General features: G+C 41.8%; 1 protein-coding gene across 1 annotated transcript in view; it reads left to right on the forward strand.

The window, feature by feature from the left end:
- Positions 1 to 19,214, forward strand: part of chsy1 (chondroitin sulfate synthase 1) — a 57,990-nt gene extending 38,776 nt beyond the window's left edge. The window contains exon 3 of the mRNA XM_051379010.1: positions 16,046 to 19,214. Coding sequence (XP_051234970.1) covers positions 16,046 to 17,638 — 1,593 coding nt within the window. The 3' untranslated portion in view covers positions 17,639 to 19,214. The remainder of the gene's footprint in view (positions 1 to 16,045) is intronic.
- Positions 19,215 to 20,192: the final 978 nt, after the last annotated feature.

The raw sequence follows: 20,192 nt of genomic DNA on the forward strand, positions 1-20,192 counted from the left end.
GGCCTGCTCCATGTGTCAGTGGTGACATCTGGACCTTGAGCCATAACCATCGGCGTACAGCTGTTGCCCAGTTTACCTGGGGGTCGGACGGCCATGCTGTCGGTGGGATCAAACAGGGACAGGGTTGTAATTAGTACCCCACTCCCGCCATCCCCCCCTAAGGGCAGGCCACAGGGCTGGGGGGAGGAACTGATCACTGTATGCATGTTTCAGGTCCGCACAGCTGAATTCCCCAAACACTCCTGGAACTCAAGAGCCTGTTTACCACACATTCTTTCAAGGGGAAGCAGTGGCAGGCATTAAGAATAACTATATAGAAATAGCTAATCTTCTCACTGATGCTGTTGTTTGTTTTTATACATATATCATACAGAGCCATCAGTATTAAATGTGGACAATTTCATAAGCAGTTAATAACCAGTTGTGAATGGGTTACATCAGACACAGTGTTGATGGACCACCACTAGTAGCAATGTGATAGATATTCAGATATCAAATGTGTGTTAGAACTATCGAAAGGTTTGGCTAAAAGATGGAGTCATATACAGATTATCTGTTCTAATGAATCTAATGAATCTAATGAATCTGTTGCCATCCTTGGTGCTTAGCACAGATTTCTGTGGTGGTTTGCACTACCACAGAGTAAACTGCAGTGCAGTTTTTCCTTAGACTTTCTGTTGATGAAGTGAGAGCTTCTGTGGGCAGCACTGTTGTCTGTTGTCTATTCAGGATGTCTATCATACTTGCATACTACCAGTTTTTCTGTTTACTCCAAACACCGTGGAAATGTGAAACTCACTGCTCTCACCGTGGGAGAAGATTTGGTCTGTTTTTATTGTGTAGTACATTCACACAAGAAAAGTGACAACTGCCTGAAGTAGACTGTGTGTAAAATGTCCAGACTTCAAATGACATTTTGCTTGATTGGCATGCATGTTGATTGGCACTGTTGTCCCCGATGCAATATGGGCATCAGGAGGTCAGCATTTTAGGAAAATATATTTTATTATTTGGGATATTTTCTGTTAAAATTGGCAGTTACGTCCCAGATGTCTTTTGACACAGGCCTTATTGGTAATAGGACGAAACACATTTCAGTATCAGACATAAATGAAGCACAAAACAAAATGTCAAATAAATGTCCAACATGAATAGTTAAAGACTTTTATTTACACAATGTCTGCAAGATGTGAGCAGGACCAGTTCTGCAAAAATATCACACTCAGAGGCACACAGGCTCACGGTGAGTGACACATTGAACTGACTGACTACGGTGGCTCTGGAAGCCTCAGTACCACCGTGGCCCCCATGCATTGGGCCAAAATCCTCATTCGACTGTACAAAACATCTTCCATCGCTCACTCACCACGGCCATGAAAGCTGTAACAGTGCACCTCTCCCCCGCCACCAAACAAAGATCATTTCAGATGCTGTATCCATAAAGGAAGCATGGACAGTAACAGATGTACTTTCACTGGTTTTCCAGCCATATTATAGTTCTTTCAGTTGGTCCCTCATCTGTGATGAACTGTATTCCACTGTTATGCATTACATCAGACTCAAACATGCAAAACAAACTTTGAATCATTAATTTGAGAAACAGACATTTGTAAAATGTTACATGATTTGTTACATCATTACAATACCTATAATAAGATACTGAATTATCGCCCAGTCCCACTGAAGATATCACATACTGTTCTTTCATGAAAGTTTGTTTAAAGTTGGGGAAACAAAAAAAGTAATTGACCAAAATGAAGGTGAAGGTGTTTCTAATATCTCTACCCCTCATTTACATACAAAATAATACAATATAATGCACTCTACTGCAAAACACTACAGCCTCTGTGGCCTTGGGAAAGAATATGCGCTCATAGAAAGTAGGTGGCTGGCTTGGTTAGTGTTACTCTTCACATTTCTGTTTGACTCAATAGCCTCCATGAATGTCATAAAAAATGAGAACACTTTTTCCTATATTTAAAAAAATAATTTTAAACCTTGTAAACCTTCATGGTTAAAAGGCAGAGGAGCTGTTACACACAGCAAATGGTAGTTTGCCTATATAATGAGTACTTTCAGTATCTCGGTTGATCACTACAGATGAGATATTGGTCTGTCAGAGGAAGAACTCTGTTCACGTAGGAGAACACATCAGTGTTTGATATTCACCAACTGTGTTTTAATGTCAGTAGTTCTCCATTGATTGCCTTGGATGGTTGGATAAAATAAGTTTGTTTTCATCAGGAAAACAGTAACATTGGTTGTTTGTCCAAATGTACGTGCAAGATCGATATGTGTATTTCCCTGAGAAGCAACTTTTAATGGCGTGTGTGTGATAATGTGTGAATAATGGCTGCTAGTAGCAAAGTAGCAAAGGAGGAAGTAACGCAATGTTATAACAGCACAAAACCTCTGTCTGACTTCTATACTGTAGATCCCGATTCACATCCCATCTACTACCAGCTACCAGTTAATGTTGGTTTCTTTATTCTTGTATGATCTTTTTGTCTGTTCACAGCAGCCTATTTTGTCTTCAGTTGGGGACTTATTGAACTGAACACATAATTTGAAAAGCTAGAACATGAGAGACAAATGTTTGGTCTTTTTATACATACATGCAGTCATTACTTTAATAGTAAAAAATACCAGGGATGCCTGGACCAGGGATAGATGCTAATATTTATAAGCACTGGCCCTACGGGGCACCAAGGCCCTATATTTGGTTGCCAATTGCATTTTTGATAGACCAAACATAAACTTGTGTAAAGACAAGCTAGTCTAGGGAATTGGTGGAACACACCATAGTACATTACATGCATAAATGTGTCGTATTCTTAAATTCTTTGCTCCATTCACTCCTAAATTTTAGTTGCGTTTTGTTTTTTATTTCAGTTGTCCCAACCGGTAGTCTGGTGACGAGTACCATTTGCTGTTTTCATAGATTGTTGAACTAAAGGCTCCAAGGAATGGGGATGTTTGTGGAACTGTAACATTATGTTGGCGAAGGCTTGCAGTATGGGGACGAACCTTGGTGTAACATTTGGCAGCCACAGGGTAATCTTTTGTGTCCACAGGTCATCTGGCCATGGTTAGTGTCAAATCATGTGAACAATTTTGTCTTTTTACTTTAGTTTCTTGGGAGGTGGTGGCAACGAAGTAATTTCCCCCTTCAGCGAGAACATGTTCCGTTTCCATTTTTTTTCCCTCATCTTTGTCATCCTTCAACTTCCCGAGGATTTAAGAGCTCCTGACAGGATGCAATTTGAGAAACTGTGCGAGGTGCTGTTTCATGCACTTCCTTGCTTAATTTACACACACTGTGATAAGAGCTCCAAACATGGCAGGGTGAGAACATGGACTTCAAAGGGAGCTTTGCTTTTGGAATGGAGAGATTGTTTAGGGCAGGGACTGAGGTGCAGATTATAGGCTTGCATAAACATATTCACTTTCAGTTGTTGAGTGTGTGTGGAAACACTTGTCTCTGAGCTTTCCTACACCCACGTCCCAGTTCCTGTTCTTCCTACAGCTTCCTTGGGCGGCACTCACTAAATGCTAGCTCCGTGGACCAGCAGGACTCCACAAGTATGCTGCTGCCCACCGCACAGCTATAATTACCTTCAACAATAAAAAAAAAAGAAAAATTTGACCAATATTGGGCCGTTTTTCCCTTCGCTTTCATGGAAGGTTTTAATTTAGGCTCTTGCCTTGATGTCAGAAAGCAGTTCATGCCGTGGATCCGCCCCGCCCATGGTCGACTCCTCTGCAGGCAGGCAGACGGTAATGAAGCAGCTGTCAGCTGTTGCCTTCTTTTTAGCATGATGAGTGACTGCTGTGGGACCGTGATGACAGGAAGGCCTTATCCATATCACACCTGATCAAACTTAGGAAAAACTTTTCAGTCTGATATTCCAGGTCATAGTAACTCATGTTTTAGTAACCTCTGTTCGGGTAGTGGTAGCGTAAAAAGACTGATGGCACTTTGCTATTAGCATGCACTGTATTGCATTGAATTAAATCATTACATTTACATCATTACATTACATTTCTGGTCATTTCAAATGTATATCAGAATCAGTGATTCTGTGGAAAGCATATAGGAGTCATCAGTTTCAGAAAAAGAGTCCTCTTTAAAAGCATCATAAGCTCTGAATGGGATGGTCCCAGACTCTCCTGGTAATGGACTGGTATTTTAAGAGGGAGGATGAATTGAGGGAGATGTATCCCTCTGTTGTTGTGTCAGGGTGCAGTCCAGGACATACGTATCCCTGGTTGTATATTTGCACAACCACCACCAGCATCACATTGCCTCTGAACTAAGCGCCTGACATCCGTCCTCTCTCTTGTCACCGCTCCAGTTTGTTCTCTTTTTACTTGTCATTGAAGTCGCATAATTGTCATAGGGTAAGAGTTTCGGCGTGGGTCAGAAGATCTCAGTTTATGGTAGAGGGCTCTCTTACAAAGCCAGTAACCCCGCCTTCAGGGACTCGCCTTTCTGTGTTTGTCTTTTAGTGGATATTTTTGCTATGCTTTTTTAAATACAAGATGAAAGTGTGTTTGCCTCTCAAGTTTATGTTTGATTCTTGGCATTTGGGGTGATCAGAGTAAGAGCAACCTCTGGTATGACATGATGAAAGTCACTGCGGGATTAGGCCCCCGCTTCAGATCTTTTACCATGCTGGATGCTTCAGCATTTAAGTCAATAGCTAAGATCTGGGAATATGGTGACATTGCAGAAAAGAATTCAGACGGGTCAAGAAGTCAGACGAACTGACAAGTTGGTGACGAACCTTTGAAAGCAAAGAAACAGTAGAATTATTAACCAAAATGTCTGTTTTAAATATCCATCACAGTTTACAGACCTGCTTCCTTCTTCCTGTACTTACTGTAGTTGAGAGTTTCCATGTGCGTTCATGTCTGATCATCTGACTGCTTATTTTTCTTCTCGACCCATTGACTTCATTGTAGTGATGTCACTGTATGAGTAATTACATTGAGTACAATGTTGTCATAAGTGACAGAAATAATAATGATAATAATAGCAATTAACAAAACTATGAAAATAAATTGTGTCCAATGTAAATTGTCTTGGATTATACTGGATGCACCGATCGACATTTTCAGTTTTGATTCCAATGCCTGAATTTGCGGATGCTAAATTTGGGGTTAAGATCGCATTATTACATATTGATAATTCATAAAAGCATCAGTCTGTGAAATCTGGATCTGTTCGTGGATCTGGCGATGTCAGTCCTGATGAGTGAATTACATCACTGTTGGCACCTGATACCGATACAGGATTGGATATTGTACAAGGAGGGATACGCCTGATAATTGATTGGTAAATAAAGGTCTGTTTTAGGTTCAATAGGTTTGATGTGATGAAGACCTCTGTGTTTGTGCTGGTGAATATTAGGTGAACACTGTCAGTCTGACTTAACAGTGAATCTGTTTAAAGTACAGCATTAACTAGACGGAAGTGAAGCAAATGTGTTGTTCTGCTTTTGTCTTGTGTGAAGTCATTGTGGTTAGAGAATGACATCTACTGTGACTATGATGCTTTCTTTCAAACAACATACACACTCAGCGTCTCTTTGCGCTGTTGGTGCTGGGGACTTTGGAGCAAGCTGTTATACTAAAACACTCACTGTGTTAGTTTTAAGAGAGATTTGCACCGGTATGATGACTGTGGCAGGTCAGGCTTTTCTATGGTTTTACTGAAAGTGGTCGAAGACAGAGAAAGAAAGAGTTGTATCCTCTGTTCCTGTTTTTTGGGTGCTTTCATGTGAGACACCATTGATGTACTTCTGCCACGTGCTTGGCTGTATGCCTTCCTTAGGGCAGTGTTGGAGAAGAAGTGGTTCAAATGACGTGTTGTCCAACCATGTCTGAAATGGGCGTGAAGATCAGATTATTGGTTTTGGAAAAAAAAAAGAAATGGTCAGGCACAGGGGGGTTTCCGTAGGTATTCGACCATCCGACGAGCACCTCTGAAGAAGTATGCTGTAGTCTGTTGACTCATGAGATGAGGTACGGGTAATGTGGTATTTGCATTAGTGCTTTTTCTGGCCCTAAGTCCAAAGGACCTTTGTAGATTTTCCTCTCTGTTCTGTGGCAGTTGTCTGAGCTTTGTCTCTGGATTCTTTGCCAAAGGTAGAAATTCAATACTGGGCTTTTAGAGGACTCCTTTTCAACACTCCACTACTGAGATCAGGTTTTAATTTATTAAAAAAATATGTGAGACGCTGGAGAGATAATGACATTGGGACAAAGGCTCTTTTTATTATGCAGCGTTTTCAAAATGAACCACAGAAACAAATGTAATATTCACAGATGTTAGTTATTGTAAGGAGAGCTGTTGCTCCATCATTAACTGGGACTTCAGAGAGAAGCACTTATGCGACCCACTCTTCATGTGGACATATCAGCTGTCCCTCAGGCCTGCTGACATCCTATCTGTCCACCTGATGAGGTTCCATTTTGGCACAGGTGAATCAAAAGCGAGGCTGCAATGTTAAAGACTGATAAGGACTTCAGGCTGAGGCCAACAGAGGCTGATATCAGATCGGGAATCTGGTGGACCCCATGAGTCCCCCAGGTGGGAGGATGTTGTCATGAGGATCAGGAGTAATATACTGTTTATCTGTTGTCTTAGAGTGATTTCTTCCATTGCAGCTTCAGATGTAATTATGTGTGACTGTTGGCTGATTATTAAAAAAAAAAAAAAAAAAAATATATATATATATATATATATATATATCATTAGGGACTGAATGTATATAAATGCACAGAATTAAGTCAGAATCTGAGAAAAATCTCAGTTTTAATAATAGTTTCAGAGTCATCAGATTTTTTCCACATGGGCTTGTCTCTGTAATTGAGTCGTAACAGTGCATATCTCCCATCTCTCCCTGGGAGCCTGAGCTAAAGAAGACATCTGGATAGAGCGACCGGCTGGAGGGAACAAATGGCCTTTTCTGCTCCCTGTCACCCAGTCCTGTCGAATCCTCAGTGGACACACAAACCAAAGGGCCTGTTCACATTCCTCCTTTATTAGTGTTCTCAGCATGCTGGTGTAATAAGAGCTCATATCCAGTGGAAGTGATAATGGAACTTATCTAGGTGATCGTCACCTTATTGTGATGTGCGACACTTAAAGCCTGACCAGAAGATTAATTACATTATGATTTATGATTAAGACTGATACTGATTGAATGTCACAGAAAATAAAAATAAACTCCTTTCAGACATGCACTCGCAGTTTAGAGTCTATATTTTACTTATTGTCATCAAATTTCATGAAAATACTATGTGCTAGTCTGTGTCTGAGTACTTTCTGCCTTCCCTACCCTATTATCTATGGTACTCAGCCCCAAACCCACTGGTTCCTACTGAAGTTCTAAATATTTAAAAACAGAAATACACTTTTATTTAAAAAAAAAAAAAAAAAAACCATCGTTTCCTTAAACAGAACCATCTGGAAGTCGTCGTTGGAAACCGTTTGGAAAAGGGCAGGCACTTTCAAAAACTACTTGGCAGATGAATGAACCATCTGTCTATCACACAACTTCAACCAATCAGATCAACGAACCACATAATGTAGTCAAACTCTTACTAAAGCCAGTCGGGAGAAGAGAAAAAACATGTTTTCCATGGACTAAAGCCTTCAGTGCCGTTCTTTGCTCTTCTTTTAACGAAGAAATACTCCAGAACTCTAATAGAACTGATGCTAGCAGTCACTTCTCACACACCTAGCTCATACCGTAGTTGCCAGTAGTTCTTCATAGGACACTGATTGGTCTAAACTAGTAGTTCCCATCCTCGGGGTCGGGACCCCCATTAGGGGTCACTAAAGACTATTGGGGTTGTGAGGGCATCTTGATTTTAAGGGGTGTAAGAAATCTTAAATTACACATTGGGAACCACTGCTCCAAACCACTGTGGTTGGACAAAAGCACATAGTTTGAAGTCTGGGAAGATGGATTCTCACGTGATCTTGTGGGTCCAGCTGCCTTGCAAGGTTAACTGGTTCTTACTGAAGGTGTAAATATTTAAAAATGCCACACAAATATACTTTCACGGTTTAAAAAGGCTTAGCCATTTCCTAAAATAATTTTTAACTGTAGTAAATAATTTGTACACATGTCCATGTGTACAAATTATTTAAACATGTGTCTTATGCAAGACTGCAGTGTAATAAATGTATAGGCAGATTAATTATAAAAAGATTAAAATGGAATTTATAAAATGTCTTATTAGATTAAAAAAAGGTGTGAAAGCTGGAGTCCGTAATGATCTCTCACTTAAAGCTCCAAATTTGACTTCGGCAGTTTGATGAATATGGGCTCAGAGGTTTGCTGTCATGGAAACAGTGGAGTGTAGTTGCTGGAGGAGAGGATAGTGTTACTCGGTCCTTGTCTAGATTTCTCCAGCGTGTCTGTGAACCGGGGATCCCTGCCAATGTGTTGAATCATCAAGACTAGCAATGACCTAGCTGGAACATGACTGTGCAGTAGAGGAAACCAATAGTAAATCCAACTGCCAAAGATTTTACATACTGACATCAAATGATAAATGTTTTTGAACTTTGTGCTACTTTACATGTGATTTTGCTCTGCTGTTTTTATCAGGCTGCTGGTCAGATAGTTGTCAGCAGCAGCAGCAGCAGCCTGGATGGATGCAGTTCTGACACTGTAGTGCATAATGTGAGATGAACGGATTGTGATTGACATTGTGTGGTTGTGCTGCAGTGGACTGACAGGAACATGTTGGCGCTTGCATCCCTGTGGGCGTTTCTTCGCAAGAACAACACAACACAGCCTGCTTGATCACACTGCTGCTGTGCTCTGGAAAAAAGTGGTTTGGAAAAGATAAACATCTGTCAGCATGTGTGTTTTTTTAATTTGGTCAATTTCCAACAGAGAAAACTCAGAGAATGATGTTGGAACTGGAATGTCTCTGACCCTCTGTCTGAACCCAGTTATACGTGACACAGCCCGCCATGTTGGGGCTCTTGTCATGATGAGTGAATTTGTTCTTGATCAGTTTCAAAATTTTCATTATATTATGTGCACAATATAGTTTACTTTAGTTTGTAATTATAAATTATATTATATATTTTAAGCAGAAATACGGGTCAGGTCGGGCCTGATTTTTTTGGGGCCCGATCAAAGCTCTATTCTAGTGTCAAACTCTCCACATACGTCATTCTGCACAGTGCCTATGAGGCACTTGATAAGTATGAGCTCAGAATGAAGGGATTCTGCTCTCCTCTCTGTGTTTGGCAGCACTGTTCTCATATCCTGCCTGCTGTCTGTCTAATATCCTGACTTGGCCCTGTTCAACCTGCACCTTGTCTTTGTTTGGTGCTTCATCAAACTAATTCAGGCCACAATCTTCACCATCTCCTCAGCTCCTCCTACAGAATCTCTCCAGAGGCTTTATATGTTTTAATGGGCATTATATTTTTGTCGTTTGTTTATAATTTGAACCGGATTGTCCATCCTGTCATTAAAATTACTCGAGTAAGGCATTTCTACACAACTCCCAGTGACTTATGGAAGCCTGGACCCACAGTGTCTATTGTCGGTCTCACAGAATGTCACTGGAAATGTTTCAGATGGAAATATAAATACGTTTTATAGTTCAAACACAAACAGGCATGAAATAACAGCTGGAAAAGTTATAAAGTAAATAAAGTCCGTAATTGGTTTGCGCTGGAGCCACACAGTTTTAGACCATCAGTTTTTAGATGAGGCTTTGCTGAGAAAAAGCAGAAAAATACAAGCCATGAGTTTTCATTCTTTGTCATTTATTTCATATTACACTGCTTTGAAATACTCCTTTAGTAAAAAAGATGTACAGTATATCAGCACCTTTTCCACTCAAATTGCACATTGCAATCATCTTTAACTCAGTTTTGTTTGTAGTTCTTGTATGTGGTTGACACGAAGGAATCAAAATGAGTGTGATGGGTTGACGCGTTGGTTGACACTCATGCGTGCCAGGGTACATTTGCAAGTTAAACCTTTCTCAACTCATGATGCCACTGGGCACCTTTTCAGTCTTTGCACCAGGATTGTTTCATAATTCAATCTGCAATGACTGGCACCTCATCACTTCTCCACATGTATGAACAGGAGCTAAAGCAGTGCTCTTTAACCTTGGAATAAAAATGGTTTCAGAGATTTCTCAAGAGCTATCAAAGTACCACTGAGAATCTGTAGGTTTTAGCAGTTGTTTGGGGGCAGTCTGACTGAAACGCGGTAGATTTGAGCTTGACCATCTAAATCGATCTCTGTTCAGTCTCCCTCACCAGCAGTCCACAGGTTAGATAGCTAATATTGATGAAGTTATCTGGTGTCATGATGCTGTTGATGGTGCAAACCTCCCATCACACACATCAATACCAGGACTATTGTGGAGCTGTCTTAGGTGTGAGAAGCTTTTCCCTGAGTCGAGAAATTAGTTTGGACAGACCACCCTCGTTTACAAAAGAGCCAATTACAGCAGCATAATGCCGTCTCCAATTAGATTTGCATGGCCCGCTCAGAGGCAGGCACTGCCTATTGTCCTGCAGATTAAACCCAGCCAGAGCACCAGCCATGCTGCTCTCACTGAGCCTCAGGGCTTCACATCCACTGCCTGCACATACTGCCCTTGCTGTGCCAAGCCTTCCAGCATCACGCACACAACCCTACATCTGTACATCCAAACACACACGCATACACACTGTGTTGTACTGATGGGTGACTGTTAGTATCCATTTACTCTGCTGCCTGACTTGAGCATCATTTAATACTATGACTGATTTAAAGAGCTGGCAGAACACTGCTTGCTCATGACATTCAAGAGTTTTCTTTTTGCAGACAAAAAAACCCACTTGTCCTTAGATTCAGTACATTTCTAACCATAAATGTTAAAGAAGTTCTCCAGCAAATTAGTGCAGCACTTTCTTAAAGTAAGGGGACTCACCAGAGACAGATTAAGAAAAAGAATGGTCAAAATTGAAGCTGCTGAGGGTGAGTTATCCTGACTTTTAGTCCTTAATATGCGTCAAGCTCCAAAATCACTATATTTACCATAATGCAACTCAGTAGTATCTCTTCATTAGTCCCTCTCTGCCTAGTAAATGCCAGTGTCAAAATCCAAAGAACACAGGCTCTCTCTGTTAAATTCATAGTCTCCAAGCCCAAATTGAGATAACCTGATGACATCACTATGACGTTATCAGAGGTTATTTTCTCAGACTTGATAAATCTTCACACAGTCACAAAAGACAATATGCAACTGTTTTCATAGGCAGTGTGGTACTGACAATGACAGAAAGCTGAATTTTGATTTGTATGATTTTTTGGATATGCTTAGTCAGATTGTTTAAGACGGGGATCTGATTCTGTCTTCTCTTTCAGACTTAGTTTACGTTTTCATTGTTCCCACCTACAAATAGAAGTTTTGTTCTGTCTTATCCAATTATATTAATAGTGTTACGAAGTTAAAGGAGTTAGTCTAGGGTTTCCAAAGTATTAAATCGATTCATTTTCTCATTGACAATGATACTGTAGGCAAGCAACTGTTGCAGCACTTCAAAGCTTAGATTAATTTAGAGGTGTTAGAAAATATCTGGTTCTTTGAGAAAAAAGTCAAAGGACATAAATACCTGAATGAGAGAAGACATTAATGACTCCTTTGGTAAGAAACATCCAATGAGCAAACTCTTTTTGTCTTTTTTGTCTTGACTTTGTAGAAACCTGGAATCTGATGCACACCACACCAGGGCATTGGTGTAGGGCATAGTGCAATATTCTTAGTGTGGTGTAGATCTGTGTGTGATACGTGTGATACTGCATGTTAGCTGTAGTTCAATTGTGTCTTGCTACGTCAATCATGTTCTCCTCAATTCCCAAGACAAATTTTCCCCTTAGGGAGACAATAAAGGCTAATCTAATCTAACAACACCCATCCACCCGCATTGCTGTGTGTCAACCAGTCAGAACAAGACACTCTATTCTATTGCCCAACACTGATGCACATCAAAGAAACGTTACCACAATTTTATCACATTTGCTGCACAGATCGGCTATCTTACAATGACTGTATGACGCATTTGGTGCAATTGCTTGACGCATCGCAACATGGCCAGTTTGTGTTTCAACATCAACGGAATAAGATTTGGTGTCATATCTGTAACTGTGGCAACATGTTTTATTTCCAACTACATCAAGGAAGCATTCTCCATAGTAAGGGTGGCTGAGGCTTATGGGTACTATTAAGAACCATCTGCCATATGAAACTGATAGGGAAAAAAACATAATTCCCTTTAAAAGAAGATGAAATAACTCAACCTAATGGCCAGAACATAAACTTATAACATGGTTAAATGATCCAGCAGACTCCTGCATTTCTATCTTGAGGAATATGGAATAGATTGTTCAAAAAAAACTTTGCAATAGAACCTTACAGTGGGGGGAAATTACTTATGGAACCACTACCAATCAATGAGTGAGTCTTGAGGGTTGCCAGGCTAGAGAGGGATTCTCTGCGGAGGATCAGTTTCAGGGCATTTTTAATCTTGTAGAGTGTGGCAGTGTGTTTATTTAGGGTCTGAACCCCTGCAGGATACTGGAATCAATTCACTAACCAGGGCACAGACCCTTCTCATGGACTCATTGGTTTGGCATCTCCCGTCACTTCAGATAACTTCGTCCTCTGCCACTGACTGTGTTGTTGATTTGATGATACTGTTGCTTTGCTTTCATTATTGTGCTTGTGTTACCAGACTAAAAAACATACATAGGTCTGCAGTGTTTGGTAGGGTTGCCACTCTGTCAGAAAGTAATACCTGTACAAGTTTGTAGAATTACGAACTAACACGTAATTCTTTCAAATTCTAGGGCCAACCAATATTGGTTTTTCGAGACCAGTATCGATTTTAAAAGGGGATTTTGCACCGATATGAATATGCAAAGGTACTCAGAAGGCTGCTTTCTTAAACAAATAACTTTAATTAACTTATATTTAAATTATATATTTATATATATATATATATATATATATATATGTATTTTTTTTTAATTTTATATATATATATATATATATATATTCTTAAACATGTTAAATAATTGAACATATAAGTTACATTGTCAACCAGTTCTAGAAATGAACGCTGAGAAAATAAATATTAAATAAAAATAAAATAAATAAAACTATATGCTGGAAAAAAAGCCTGACCGATATATCGGCTCTAATAAATTCAGATGCAACCTATATATTTTTATATATTAGTTAATTTAGTTGGTAATGAATATTTGATTTCATTATATTTCAAATGTTTAAATTCCAAATAAAAGTGGAACCACATTTGCTGTAAACACAAGCCTTTCCTGGCCCCTTCCGTGGTTGGGTCTCCTAAAATGTGTTAACAGTGCTAAAGTTTAGTATTGAGGTAGGGATCTTAGAGCAGCCGTACTTCTTACCATCCAGCAGCTGTGTTTGAAATGAAACACACATGAGGCTTCAGCTCCCATCAACTTGTGACTTACCTTTTCTCTTGCTTTTGTTAGAGAATGATTCCCGTTGGGATGTCGTGAGGTTAATGGCTGTGAAGAAATTGCACTAATGAGTCATAATTTGCAACAGTGACCACGAAAGTTGAGGTCGTGTAAATAGGGAGGGTGCTAATGATGGTGAAGCGGCGGGAGAGAGACATAAACATCCTGACCAATTGGCTGTCAGCTGATGACCACTGGTGTTACCCTGCTGGATACAGTCTGAGCTCTCCTCCAGCATCACTACCAGCTGAACTAGCCTGGAAAAATACTGTAGGGAAAAGGGAAAACTACTCAGTTGTACAGTTACAACCTTTGTCCCACGATTAAAACAAATGCAGACAAAGGCATATGCAGACACCGCACAAACCCAACAACAGCTAAGTTCTGAATGCCATTTTAAAGAACGTCACCGCCAACTAAATATCAGAGTCTTCTATCTGAAAGCTGAAAAGGAGATAAAACAAGTTTGTCACTGTTGGATCAGCGAGTTTTGCCAACCCAGTTGTGTCAGGGTCACCTTGAGCATACTTGAACATTGTCGGACAAAACTGCAGCCAGTGTTTTCTGTTGGAAGGAATACTACACATGAATTTCTGTTAGTTGTGGCACATGCAGTGGCCTGGTTTCAGATGTAAAGGCTGACCCTTCACCTCTAAAGGCACAGCTTGGCTCAAGACTTCCATTAATGACAAGGTTACAGTGTGTTTTGATTGGCAGGCTGCCCTCTTGTAGGTGCGGAGGAATGCAGGCTCAAGCCATGGAAAAGCAAAGAGTTACTCAGGCAGTTCCTGTGATCATATTCAGCTTCAGGTATCACTTTCCATAGCTCTCAGGCCTGTCCTGTCTTATTCCCTGTATGGCCTTTCCCTGGGGATTGTGCTTGTGGCTGCATTCCAGAGCCGTCCTCTCAAATTAGACTTTCTGGGGGCTGCAGCCGTTCTGATGCTCCCTTCATTAGGAGGCAACGACACAAACCCTGCCTTCTTGACCACGGTTGAGATCCTGCCAGCTGCTCCAAAGCAGCTGTCTCAATGTTTACACTTTTAGCCTCCTGCGATTTAAGGAACAGTAGGTTTGTAAAGCTCCAGCAGGTCTGCAGTAAACACTAACTTACTGACTTGTTGTCAGCCAACGACTGTTCCCTGGGTGCTGTACAACACACTCTTGAGGCCCTTAATTTGGAGTTTGCATCAGCAGAATACAGGACACAGAATATTTCTATTGGTTTACATTCGAGGTTGATTAGAGCCACCATCCCTATAATAAAGAATACATTTTTGTGAACTTGTTTGTTGCCCTAGTTTGTTTTTGTTCACGTCGATATGTATACACTACAAAAACCATTAGAATAACTTGGACTGATTAATGGTTACCTAATGCCCTTGGACTCCACTTAACTGGCATGGCAAACAGCCCTGTGTCATCATTCATCCTCTCTTCTGTCCTCCTCCCTCTGCTGCTGGAGAGGACTGCTGGTAGAAAGGAGGGGCTGATGGTCACAGCCTCAAAGTCTACAACTGTCAGACACATGGCTAATTAGGCTTACAATTTTTAGCTTGTTTTTTAGCTTGTTCATGGCAGTTTGCAATTAGGCATAACATGCTTTGTATGACATTGATATTAAAATGTACCGGCTATGAGTATAGAGGGAACAGCGAGTTGACTGCCTTTAAAAGACTTTGCATTCCTGCAAGTTTATGTTCTGCATGTGGCGGTTGATCAATGTCTCGTACTGTCCTCTCTACTGACGGATTTTGTACCGCTGATGGATATTGAGCATTGTTGAGTAAAATACACCCTGGGGTCCATTGCATTCCCTGCGCTGTGGCCTCGGCTCTGAACTGCTGGCCGCGGTGTTTGTGTGGACGGATGAGCTTGGTCCCGCCCTCGTGTAAACAGGCAGCAACACCAAGAGCAGAGGAGAGGGAGAGAGAATCTTTATTTAGGGCCAGGTGGAGAGTGCCGTCTCTAAAGTATTCACCAATAAGATATCGGCCACCATATCAGTGCATTTCTGCTTTGTGCTTTGAATTAAAAGTTTACTGCCTAACAACACTGCATTTACAAGCGAAATTGCAAATAATTAAGACCATTTCATGTATTTCCAACATAAAGGTTTGAAATTATAAATGAAGCGTACTACATGGAGTTTTTAACTGCTTATGAAACAGTCTCAAGTCAGTACTGATGCCTCTATATGAGCTAATAAACTAATAAGACCATCAGCGAGAAGAGATGGCTATTTCTAACTGGTTGGTAAAGGTTCCTTGTAGGGGCTTTAGAGAAAAGCTAAATTCTAAAAACAAAATATTCAAGTGTGGTCAGATTTGTTCAGATAGTCAACCAAATCCTGTAGAAACACACTGTGGTACATTTAAGGAAGCCCTGCAGCTCAGCAGACTGAAGTGCTTATCATGTTCTTGCAAGAGAGTTGTATAAGTGAAAGTAAATAACATTCAGTGGCACTAACACCAATCCGTCTCCTCCTGTCTCCACAGATGCAGCAGCTCTTCTATGAGAACTATGAACCAAATAAGAAAGGCTACATACGAGATCTCCACAACAGCAAGATCCATCGAGCCATCACCCTCCACCCCAACAAGAACCCTCCCTATCAGTATCGCCTACACAGCTATATGCTGAGCCGCAAGATTGCAGACCTGCGCCACCGAACCATTCAGCTCCACCGGGAGATCGTCCAGATGGGGCGCTACGGAGCAGCTGAACCCAGCCGAGAGGACCTCCAGCTTGGAGTGCCACCCTCATTCATGCGCTTCCATCCGCGGCAGAGAGAGGACGTCCTGGAGTGGGAGTTTCTCACAGGGAAGTACCTGTTCTCATCATCCGACAGTCAGCCACCCCGTCGTGGGATGGATTCCTCCCAGAGGCAAGCCCTGGATGACATCATCATGCAAGTGATGGAGATGATTAACGCCAATGCAAAGACACGGGGCCGGGTCATTGATTTCAAAGAAATCCAGTACGGCTACCGGAGGGTCAATCCCTTATATGGGGCAGAGTATGTCCTCGATCTGCTGCTGCTGTACAAGAAGCACAAAGGAAAAACCATGACGGTTCCTGTGAGGAGGCACGCCTACCTGCAGCAGACTTTCAGCCAGATCCAGTTCAGAGAGGAGGAGGAGATGGATGCCAGAGCTCTGGCCAGCCACATCAACAAGGAGTCAGACTCACTCTCGTTTCTGTCCAACTCCCTCAAGATGCTGGTGCCCTTCAAGCTGGCCACCTCTGGCCAGGACCAGCGGGAACCGAAAGAGAAGAAAGTCAACATCTTGGTGCCTCTGTCAGGACGCTACGACATCTTTGTACGCTTCATGGCCAACTTTGAGCGAGTTTGTCTGATCCCCAAACAGAACGTCAAGCTGCTGATCCTGCTCTTCAGCACAGACAACAACACGGAACGGGTCAAGCAGGTGGAGCTGATGAGGGAGTACCACATGAAGTATCCCCGGGCCGAGATGGAGATAAAGCCTGTCACTGGCTCCTTCTCCAGGGCTCTGGCTTTGGAAGTGGGTTCCTTGCACTTCTCTAACGACTCACTGCTCTTCTACTGTGACGTGGATCTGCTCTTCACCGTCGACTTCCTCAAGCGATGTCGGTCCAATACCGCCCTGGGGGAGCAGACTTACTTCCCCATCATCTTCAGCCAGTATGACCCCAAGGTGGTGTACGCTGGGAAGGTCCCTAGCAACAACCACTACGTCTTCACGTCCAAGACGGGCATGTGGAGGAACTACGGCTTTGGGATCGTCTGTGTCTACAAGGGAGACTTGGTCCGAGCCGGAGGCTTTGATACCTCCATACAGGGATGGGGATTGGAGGACGTGGACCTTTTTAATAAATTTGTCCAGTCAGGGATTAAGTTGTTCAGAAGCACAGACACAGGGACAGTGCACGTCCACCACCCTGTCCTATGTGACCCCAACCTGGAGGCGAAGCAATATAAGATGTGCCTGGGCTCCAAAGCCTCGTCGCACGGCTCCACCCAGCAGCTGGCCGAGCTCTGGCTGGAGAAGAACGACCACGGCTTCAGGAGACTGGCCAGCAATAACGGTTCAGTTAGGACAGCGTGAGAAAAGCCGGGCCGCAGACTGCCATAAACCGAACCTGAACCCGGTCTGTGCTCACTTCCTCCTCTTAGTGGTGTTTTCACTACCTAATTTATTTTTTACTGAAATGAAAGACTTCACATGGATATATTTTGAAAATATGTCTTTTTTTAACAGAAAATATACAGAAACGCCATCATGAACAAACCATAGACACAGTCTGGGCTCTAGTGAGAGAGTTTTGATTGATGATAGAGGGAATATTGACCGATATTCTCATGTGAGCCTGATTACAGCGGGGGCCCAAGGCTCCTATAGCCTTGTTACATGTTATCTGTCAGGACGGTGGGAGAAAGGGAGGCAGGGGTTATTGATGTGTACCTCAGTGAAGTACACCATCATGGTTCTTAAATATTCCATTTGTCTCGTGTGCAGAAAACAGACTGGTGTCCATGTACTCTCAGACCAGCAGTGCTCGAATCGTAACTCTTGATTGTGAATGTTTACAAAAGACTGACTCTTAAAGACATTTCATCAATGAAAACTTTAAATCACAGCTATCTCAATGATTACTATGGGCCATTTATAATTTTTTTCTTCCTGACTTACAGTGGTTCTCTTTTCCATTTGCTTTTATGGTAATACGACACAACACTGTTACTGTTTCTCCAGGATCTCCTCTTTCTTTTTTTTTTGTATCAGTCTTTATTATTCATTTCTGTGAACCAAACTGCTGGATTTTATATCTGCAATTCATCCTTTGCTGTCTAATTTATTGAATTTGCAGGCTCCATTTTCGACTCTGACTGTTGAAAAATGTATATTTGAAAGATTGTATAACCGTGTCAGTTGTGGGATAGTGTTTTTTTATGTTCCTTTTCTTAAACTCATTATCACCAAAGAGTTTTGCACAGTCTGCTTTAGGTGTCATGTTGCCTGTGTGTATGCGTGTGTGTGCATGTGTGTGTGTGTGTGTGTGTGTGTGTGTGTGTGTGGGTGTTTGCAGGCACAAACATGAAACTGGCTGTATAATGAAGAGTAAACACAAAAGCTCTGTCTATCCCAGGCCTTTCTGATGGGTGAAGTGGGAACCAGTCTGGCCTTTATTCCAGTGGGTTGACATGGGAGCAGCGCTCTGGTCGGCCAGCTCAAGTCACACATCACTGTCTCTTTTTTATAAATTGCTTTCTTTTGTGTGGAAATAAAAAAGCGTTGTGGCTGGTCCCGGTCTACGGAGGTGTGGCTTCAGTGCCAACTCCATTGAGCTGTGATGTGAAAACCCACATTGTCTGGTCCTGTGTTACAGGTTTGAGGGCTGAACATTTCCTCTTGGCAGGCCTGAATCACTGTCCTGCTCCTGCCTGTGTTTCCAGGGCAGGTACTGTACGTTGTAGCACTCCATTGGGTTAATGCTTCTCTTTCAGCATTACGACATGAATGGCTGACTTTTAAGACTGATGTAACAGGATGAGTCGTGTTTTTTTGTTTTTTTAAATTTTCTTTGACTTTTTTTGTGTGTAATTTTTGTTCTTTCAGCTCTATCCAACTGGGCAAGGTTTTCTATTTAAAAAGAAATAAAATGGGGGGAAAAGTCTCAAAATCTGCTGCTTTTGTGGTGTTTTTCTGTCTGTTACATCCTAATGAAAATTTTTCAGTTCAAATTAAGTTTTATAATGAGATTCAGGAAGAAAAGACTGCACCTTGAACTCCTCATTTACACACAGAATGTATTTAAGCACACATTATCATTCGTTCACTCCTTTTGAAATACAGGAACCTTTTTAGAGCTGAGAGTCAGTCTATACTCCCTTATGGTTCCCTCGCACCCATCACAGTCCATCTCCAAACTCCTCCATCAACGAGTTAACAACCCTGATTTCTCCCCTCATCCCATCATCCCATCATCCCTCACCCTTCCTCCTTGTCCCTTGTCCTTGAAAAGGACACCTTTTCAAATAGACCAGGTCTAGACCGAAGCACTTGGCGACGGCGGCAAAAAAAAGAAAAACTTCCTTTTAAGAGGCAGAAACCTCGGACAGACCCCGGCTCTAGGTGGGTGGTCGTCTGCCTCGACCAGTTGACGTGAGAGGGAGAGAGCAGAGGTAACAACAGAAGGACAGAGACAAAGGTGCACAGCAACAACAGTAGCAACAACTACACTAATAGTAGTGACAGATGATGATGAACATGAACAAGATGATGATGACGACGACAACAACGATGGTGAACAATGAGTAGTGATTATATTAATAATAGTATCTGTAGTAATGATAATAGTAATAATAAAAATAACAATATCAGTGATATTTGCAATGGTAGTCAAGCAGGACCATGGCAGGAGGCTCCACCAGGATCCATGAGAACCTGCGAGACGAGAGAGCACAAGAACTCGGGGGAAGAAGTGAAGTTAGTAACATGCATTAATGGGACATGAATGAGTGCAGAAAGAGAGAGGAAGAGAGGAGCTCAGTGCATCATGGGAGCAGCATAACTAAGGGATGGTTCAGGACTCACCTGATCCAGCCCTAACTATAAGCTTTATCAAAGGAATGTCTTAAGCCTACTCTTAAATGTGGTG

This window comes from Dicentrarchus labrax, unplaced genomic scaffold (genome assembly GCF_905237075.1).
Source record: "Dicentrarchus labrax unplaced genomic scaffold, dlabrax2021, whole genome shotgun sequence".
In the NCBI taxonomy this organism is placed as follows: domain Eukaryota; kingdom Metazoa; phylum Chordata; class Actinopteri; family Moronidae; genus Dicentrarchus; species Dicentrarchus labrax.